General features: G+C 51.9%; 1 protein-coding gene across 1 annotated transcript; it reads right to left on the bottom strand.

Moving 5' to 3' along the window:
• Positions 1-5,819: 5,819 nt before the first annotated feature.
• On the bottom strand, positions 5,820-8,318 carry LOC117194898. Its single transcript, XM_033399361.1, has 7 exons — positions 8,036-8,318; positions 7,041-7,418; positions 6,818-6,987; positions 6,561-6,737; positions 6,346-6,492; positions 6,011-6,274; positions 5,820-5,922 (listed from the first exon to the last, which is right to left on the bottom strand). Exons 1-7 carry the CDS (start codon positions 8,294-8,296, stop codon positions 5,820-5,822), a joined length of 1,500 nt encoding a protein of 499 aa, XP_033255252.1. The 5' UTR covers positions 8,297-8,318.
• Positions 8,319-8,725: the final 407 nt, after the last annotated feature.

Below are 8,725 nucleotides of genomic sequence, written 5' to 3'. Positions count from 1 at the left end.
GGCCTACGAAACCGCGCGGGACCGAGACGCACTCCGCGGCGTCGGGACCACGCAGAACCATCGACCCTGTGCCGCCTATACCGGCAATGGAACCAACCCACAACGAGGCAACACACACGAGACACGCGGGAAAACCGAGATCGCCAACCGAGGAATCGGCCATGAGCAAGAGCAGGCGATCGATGTACAACGAGCCCGCCGGAACTGCCGGGAAAACGGCCATTTCAGTGCTGCGTGCACTAACCGACAGAAGCTGTTCTGTTGGGAATGTGGCCACCGAGGGGTCCGGACCATCAACTGCTGCCGGAAACCAGCGTCGGGAAACGGGTCGGGTCTCCGCCCAACTGGGACATGGACGGAGGCGCGCACCCAGGAACAGGAGAAACCCACCCATTAAGCATGACCGGAGGAAGGATCGCTGCCCTGGTGGACATCAATGGGAGAGCATTTGCGGCCACCCTCGACACGGGAGCCACACGATCCTTCATCAGTGAGCGGCTGGCGAAGGAGATAGGGACGACCGAGAACAGGCGAGAGGTGAGGACCAGGATCCGCCTGGCAGATGGTACCAGGAATGAGATCAACCAAGCGATAGCAGTCACAGTGCGCCTGGATCAGCAAGAAACACAGGTATCTCTTCTTATACTCCCCACGGTATTAGACGACTTCATCTTGGGGCTCGACTTCCTCTGTGGCATCCGCGCAAGGATCCACTGCGGACGGGCATATCTGCAGCTGAAGTTGCAGCAGAAACCCGCCGGGACGATACCATCATGCACCGCCCAGCCACGCCCACGGTCTATCACGTTTGCGGACTCCACTGCCATCCGATACCAGCCGCAGACCAACAACCCACAGCCAACCACGAACCATCCAACCGCAGTGATAGCAAAGCCCTACCAGACAAGATCACGCAACAACCCCAGGACTACGCCACCACAACAGGACATGAAGGAAGCTACGACGGAAATAACTGCGACACCGATGGAACCAACCATGGCCAGTTCCCCAGCACGAACCCCGACACCAACAGGACAACGCAACGAAAGGAAGACTTTGGCAGAGACAGCTACGGCTCCACTGGATCAATCCAGGGCCAGCTCGTCGAACCAGGAGTCACCAACAGGACACCGCAGGAAACAAAGGACTTGGGCAGAGACAGCTACGGCTCAACTGGATCAATCCAGGGCCAGCTCGTCGAACCAGAAGTCACCAACAGGATACAGCAGGAAACAAAGGACTTGGGCAGAGACAGCTACGGCTCCACTGGATCAATCCAGGGCCAGCTCGTCGCCTACTCCGCATGGGAGAACCGCTGACCCCACGGCCGAGCTACGACAGCAGCTCCGACGAAGGGTTCACCAGCCCCACGATGGAGGCCGACAAGCACTGGCAGCCGACCTGCCAGGCAAGCACCGATGAAGAGTTCTTGCACGACCGACGCTTCGGAAAAGCGGGTGGCCGCCCATGGGTGAAGCACTCCGTCCGGGAGCTAAACCGCCAACTGGAGGCCGAGCGGGCCACGACGGGCCCATACTCGGACGTGAGCGAGGACGAAGATGGGCCGGCAAACTGCCAGAAGAACACTCCAGCCAACATCGCGGTTGACGTGGCACCTTGGACCACCTGGAAGGACGCCGACAGGACCCTGCAACTGCTGCTCGCCCATCCACGGCCCATCGGGCCCACCGGGGCCCGAGAGGGAGATCATCCCCGCGTCGGACAACGACACAACAAGCGACGACGAGGTACAGCTCCTAGGAGAGGACGACACCACTCCGCTACGGATCCGCGACGGCAGTCTGGGCGATGCGCTGCCTCGACGGCTCCGGAACCTCGGCCTTCAGGATGAACACGAGCCACCCAGACACGTAACCGGCAATGAGCTGCCCCAACTGCTCCAGGAACTCGGCCTGGGGGACGGACCCGTGTCCCCGATACCCAGGGATGACGGAGACGAGGAGGTAGTCTGGATCCTGGGACGGCAGGAGAACCCAAACGGCCCGATCCCGGACACCAGCAGGGACGACGGGTGGCACGCCAGACTGCAGGAGTGGGACGCGCAGGAGGAGGCGGCAGCCCCGGAAAGAAGGGAGAATCCCGATTGGCAGCCGCTGGACCACGCACCAATGAAGTGGCTATCGCCAGTTCCCACCGACCACAACGCCCCGAACCCGGAACCGACGAGCTGCACGGCCCGAGAGGCCGAACCAGGAAACGCGAGCCAACCAAAGGAGGACAGCGACCTGTCATTGGGCTTGGAAGAGGCAGAGGCGAGCGGACTGCTCACAGCGTTCGAGGAGATGCCCGAGCTAAACACGCTGCAGGAGGAGCAGGAATGGCCAATCGCCCCAGTCGCCTGGCGGTAAGCACGCCTGACCGCCGCATCCCGCAAAGCCTGTTGGAAGGCGCCAGCGCTCAGGCAAACGCGGCGCGTCACGGGCGCAGCCGGATCCGCAGCTTAGAACACCACGACGGCCAACGCTTCCGCGTATGCATCAGCGGGAATTTGGTGCGCATTTCACCGCGCCATACCCCGAAGTAGGAAGGGAGTGTGAAGGCATAAGCCTCCACAGCACTAACCACGACACCATCCCCTGGAAGGACCGCCCCGACGGCTGGTTATCTAATTTCATTATTTCATTATCACTTTTTATCCGATTCTTATTACTTCTATTATAATTAGTATTACTTAGACAACGAACAATGAATCCTTAGTTTCCCCAATTAAAATAAGAAATAGGCTAAGAAAACCCCTAAAATCGTGAGGCGTTTACTTATTAGCAGCGAAGAGACAACAAGAAAGCAAAGAGAGCCTACATGGAAGAGAAGGAAACGAAGAGACTCGCCGATCGCTCTTACGCCCACGCAGCCAAAGCAAGAGAGAGAACGGCCTCGCCCACGCAGCCGAGGCCGACAGCCGAAAGCTGCCCAGCCACGAAGCGGCGGAGAAGCTGCAAAAGGTAAAGCAGAGGCCTGGCACGGTCCAGCGCGGGCGAGGCTCGAGAGTGATCTCGGAGGGCTGAGTCGTGGATCATGCGGCATTTGCTAAGCTGGGCTCCCCTCTCCCCTACCCTTCCGACCCCTGACCCAAACCCCCTCCTCCCGCCTCGCATGACCCCCAACACACGTCTCGGCAGCTCCCCAAGCACGAGTTCACCCGCGCCTCGATCCACCCCACGGGTGCGCTTTCGCTGCGAACGGCTCTCCCCTTAGGTCCTCACGCAATAAATTTTGCTGTGGGGAAGCACCGGGCCCTGGACAGACTGAGAAGCTGTACCTCGGACTGAGAACTTCCTTACAATACATATGTGGGGTCGGTCCTTTGCTCGCACGAGTCCCAGTTAGGCTCTCACACTTGAATAAAGCCATTCCAGACATCAATATTTTGATCCTTCCCTGGTTGGGCTATTTGTACTTACCGCTGCTTCTGTATCCACGCTGTGGCTTCCGCACCCGCTCTCACTGCTCCACGCTTTTACACACTTTCCGTATGTATCTCTCTTTCTCTCTCTAACCATGGAACAACTTTCTTCTTATGACAGAGACAGACGTGGCAGATAGTTCCGCCAAGACATTATCAAATAATCTTTATCAACAGCCACAGCCAGCGCTGTAGCATCCGCGCCGCGTGCCTACCTCCACCTCCAGCTCCAGGTTAAGTTTGTTGGAAACTTTAGTCTGCATGACAGTCGATCCGATATCCCTGTGCATTTTGATTTGTTTGCAGGTAACGACAAGGATCAAGACATTTTACTAATTTAATATCAATGTACTTTTCCTTCCATTTGCCTAATTTACCGCTGTCAACAGCAAGACAAACAATATTGTAGTCCAAAAGAGTGTACACACTGGCCGCCCAGGGCTGTCACGCTACGATAAAATAAAAACAGCTGTGTCGTTAATGTGCGATTAAAAATTCAACGAAATATTTTTATCCCCGCGAAGCTTGGTTTTTAGAGATCAAAAAGGTCTTCCATATCCCGATGTCTCCGAAGATAGGGCTTATCCGAAGTCCCTTCAAAATGGAAGAGCGTAATCCGCTTTTACATTAAATCGGATTTAAATATAAACTCTATAGCGGCAGATATTTAAATTTATTTTCTTGGAAATCCTCACAGAAATTTAAATGATTAAATTCCAAGTGCTCTTAAAGATGGGACACCCAACCAAACTGTCGTCTAGGGCCTGAAATTGTCCAACTCCTGATGGCACTTCAGGCGACGGCGTAAACGCCAAGCTCCGCCTGAGGGGGGCCAGGAGGGCCCATGGAGTGGGGCCATAAAACAATTTTGTTGTAAATTTACGATACCCCCGGCCATGTATGACAGAAGGTACATAAATACTCGAACACATAAAGGCACGGGGCAGGAGGCAGTCGACATTTTCTTTCCACCAAGAAATTAGCAAAGGATGGAGGGTAGGAAACGAAACGAGCTCCATTGCTCCACCATTCCTTTGAAGGAATAAATTAATTTATTGAATGAACAGATTGCATTTTAAATTTATTATACTTCCATAGTATTGATTTTGGGGCACATGAATTTATCTTTACATGATAGAAAATTTAGGTGTTGGAGATTGACGTAAGGCTAATACCGGTTTTTCACACTGGGCTTAACTTTGTATTATAATTGGACATCCCATCGTATTTATGTATATATTAAGCCTATGTTTTGTGTTTGTATGGGGGTTTCTTTCATTGTCCTCCTCACAGGACAAGTGTCTTTTAATCAAATTACAATAGGGGTTAATTTAATAAACTCTCACTTTCTACCTTTCACAGGATCTGTTCTATCTTTCATGTGTGTCCTGTGGCTGGTTTAACTGTGGCTGGCGCTGTGCCACTTGCAAATAATTCACTTTCTTTTGCCTCTTGTAAAGAGTGTGCGGTGTGTGTGATTATGGGTTACGTGTTCGAGTGTCTGTATGCTACAGGTGTGGATGAACATTATTGGATTGCATTGAAAGAACTGGTAGCTTAGAAATAATGTATCGGCACTGGCGTTACGTTGCCTAAACGTAACGCCCAAGAGAACTAGTCCTCTGATCTACTATAATTGTTGAATACACGTTGCTTAATCAGACGCACCAACTGTGCATAATTTTGTAAATTTTTTTTTGGGAGATATTTCTTTAAACTTTTTATTCTTGAGTTTTGCCATTTTTAAAGTCTATCAAACAAAATTTAGAACTGAACTGCGTAAAAGAAACAATTAAGAAGAACTGAAAAAGTCGAAATGGAAACGAGTAGAAAAACGATGTTTCTTTTTTTGAACACCAAACGCTGGCACGGCCCTGTTCGATGCGATTCGGCTCTGATTGGTTCCGCTTCAGCTTGAGATCGGTCTGATTTGGCCAACTGATTTAGGGAAGCAGGAAAGCGCACCCGATTTGCAATATCAACTAGTAATACACGCATATATACGGCATGATATATATGTAGGCAATGGTAAACGAAAGACAACTAGTATTCCCTGGGGGTTGGTGGTGTGGTTGTGTTGCGCCCATGTCGAGCAATCGGAACCCAGATAGGACTGGGCTGAGTTCCTTCGCTGAGGTGTGTGTGTGTGTGGTGTGGTGTGGTGCTGGTTTTTGTACGAACATATTTGCTTTCTAACTTATTTCCCAAATTGATTTTGATATTCCTAAATTCCGGGATCCTAACTGAATCCCTCTCTCCACGTCAAGGTCCCTCAAGTGTGCTGCTGTAGGTGTCTATGTATGTGTTCCAGGTGAAATGTGTTGACATGTGTGAGTGTGTGCGTGTGGGATGGGCTACCACTGCGCCGTTTCTATCTCCGGACTACGAACGCCGCTCAGTAGACAATGAGCAGGTTGTTCTCATTGAAGCCGGCGGAGTGTCCGGCGTTGCGTACAATGAAACAGGATCCATCGAAGTGCATGCGCTTCTCATTGCGACTACAAAGGACAGAACAGAACGGAAGTTAGCAGAGCAGGATGATGGGCGAGGGGAGGGGGAGGTTGAGAGCATCGGTTTGACACTCACCGAACAAACAGATGCGAGGTCTTGCCCAGAGAGGCAGTGCAATGGATGCCAGGTGTGGTCAAAGTGGCCGATCCATTGCCGGGACTGGTGCGAATCAAGCACTTGTTGTCCACACGAGTGACCTTCACCAGGCCATCGGCTGCCTGGGTGATGCGAAATCCGTTTATGTCATAGATCTCAGTGCCATCCTCGGTACAGGTGTAAGCTGAATTGGCAATCACGTCATGGGCTTCAGCCATATAAGAGGCACCATGGTGCGAGTCGCTGCGAGAAGTTCGGGAATTAAATCGAAATTAGCCAAATAAGAAGCGATGCAATTGGCCGGGGGGACTCACTTATAGAACACTGCCAGGGTGTAGTCCTTGGTCAGATCGGTGAAAGTGTCGGTTGTGGTGCGCGTCCCGGCTGTGTCCACCAGGTAGATGAGAGCGCACGCCTCGCTGGTGAAGCTCACACCCTTGTACCACATCTTGGCATAGCGACTGTAATGGGAAGATAATTCAAAGGATTCAAAAGATGCCACGTTGGGGTAAGGGCCATTCCCACTTACACAAAGTTATTGCCCTTCATGCCGTCGTAGGTGAGTATTTCGACTTTAGCGCCGCTCTGCAAGATGCGTCCATTGGGGTGGATCAAAGCCGAGTTGCTGCAGTTGCGTGATAGAGCAACTGCCACCATGCTGCGCTGATTGAGCACGCGCACCGCCTTGTCCAGAGTCATGTCAATGCTGCCCCATGCAAAGAAAGGTATTATCATTAGGGGTCGGTTTTAAAGAAGAGCCAAGGGGCTGGGGGCGTCCACACTCACCGCACGCCATCGCGGAGGCGCAACTGGATGGTGCCGTTCGTCATGGCAATGGGTCCAGAGCCGGGACATTCCGGCGGTGTGTGGTTCTCGAGCTCGAAGTTGCGTGTGCTGCTCACGCGTGCCAAGGCGTATGGTGGAGGGGGCATTGGAGACGGCAACTGTTGGGAATTCTGAGATTGAGCATAGAATCGGCTAGATTTACAGATATGCAGGAGCCCCTTACCAGGCAGTAGTTCTGCTCGCTGTGGAAGCCATAGGTGGGCGTGGCATTGTAGCGCCCTGTGAGTGCCTTGCCGTTGTGCGCCATTTTGCCAGCGTCTATTTCTTGCATATTCCCTGACCCGTACTGGGCAGGGTTGGAAATGTGTATGCCCGGCAGTTGGACGTATGGACGGGCCGACTGACTGCCGACGGGGTAATTGGCGCACTCCTTGGAAATGCCGCTGGTGATGGTGTTGGTGCCAACGGTGGCGCTGCTAGCGAGACTGGAGCTGCTGCCGCGATCCATGTGGCCCACGGAGTCCGTGCCGGAGGACAGCGAGATGTTGCTCATGCGTTGGGACAGCTGCCCCCCAGTCATGCCGACACGCAAGCTTGCTTGCTAAGGGAGGGGGGATGAGAAGGCGAGAGGTAGTAGCGGAAGTTAGATCCGGAAGGAAACGAAGAGGTGAGGAAGTGAAAGTGCCAGAAAATAATTGAATACCGGCAGGAGAGAAAGCGACAGATACGAGAGAAAGTGTCAGCAGCGCAGAAATCGAATGACTTCGAAACTGTTGCTAACATTCTGTCGACATTCTGTTAACGCATGCATATACATACATACATACATATATGTATTTACATACGTGTGTGCGTTTTTCCCAATTTGCATTTGATTTTTATAGAAATTAACCAAACTATTTTGAATAGTATTAGAAGAGAAGAGATGAGAAGAGAAGAGAAGAGGGGGGGAATAGAGAAGGAAAATTCGAATATTAAAGTCGGAAAGTAAGAGAGCAATGGTGGAAAAGAGCGAGACGGAAAATAAGATGGTCTGAAATAACAGGAGAGGGCAATGAGGTGATGTGGCAATGCTGCTGTTGCCGAGCTGTTGCGGCGACTGCGGCGGCTGTTAACTCGCTGTTGATACCCTGCTAGCGCGATGATGCGGCAGTTTTGTAAAACAAAATGTCTGAAAATTGAAGAAACTTTCACGTTATTGCTTGGAATTTCACTTACCGGCGATGGGTTGTTGGTGTAGACGGAGCGCTGGCGCACCCCGTTGGGCGGCTTGGTGGGCGAGCGCAAGATGTTGTTGATTTGGTCGTTCATCTGAGCACGCGACAAGAAGTCCTCGGCATTGAAGATCCCCACACGGGCGCCCTTCGGGCTGCTTACTTGCGAGACCGGCTCCTGCTGGGAAGTCTCGCAGTCCGATGACGGGCACTGCGCCTCCTTGGTGCTGACCTTGGGCTCAACGGACTTCGGCTCGGTGACCATTTTGATTTGGCAACTTTTTTCTTCTCGCTCTTTCTTTTCGTCAAGTGAGTTCACAAAACCGGCGTTTGTGTGTGCGTGCGTGTGTTCGTGTGTGCGGCAAATGCGAAATTTTTTATTTTAAATATGTGTGAACTTACTTGAGAACACGCGCGTGCTAAATACAGTTTTAGAATATTTTGTTCGACACTTCTAACTACGACGCTGAGAGGAATTTTAATTTTTATATTTAATTTTCCACTTTACATGAGCTCCGCTCGCTGGCACAATTTTCGCAAGGATGACTGTTCGGATTTTCACACTGAAAGTCGTCGCCTGCTCAAGCCGGAATTCAAAGTGAAAAGCAGAGCTGTCTCCCGATTATAATCGGAGCGATATTCAGGGCTGCATTTCAATGTTGTATGGATGTAGATCAGATACTAATTACTGTAC

This window comes from Drosophila miranda (genome assembly GCF_003369915.1).
Source record: "Drosophila miranda strain MSH22 chromosome Y unlocalized genomic scaffold, D.miranda_PacBio2.1 Contig_Y4_pilon, whole genome shotgun sequence".
Lineage (NCBI taxonomy): Eukaryota > Metazoa > Arthropoda > Insecta > Diptera > Drosophilidae > Drosophila > Drosophila miranda.
Note: the sequence above shows the minus strand (reverse complement) of the source record. Positions and strands in the feature narration are given on the sequence as shown.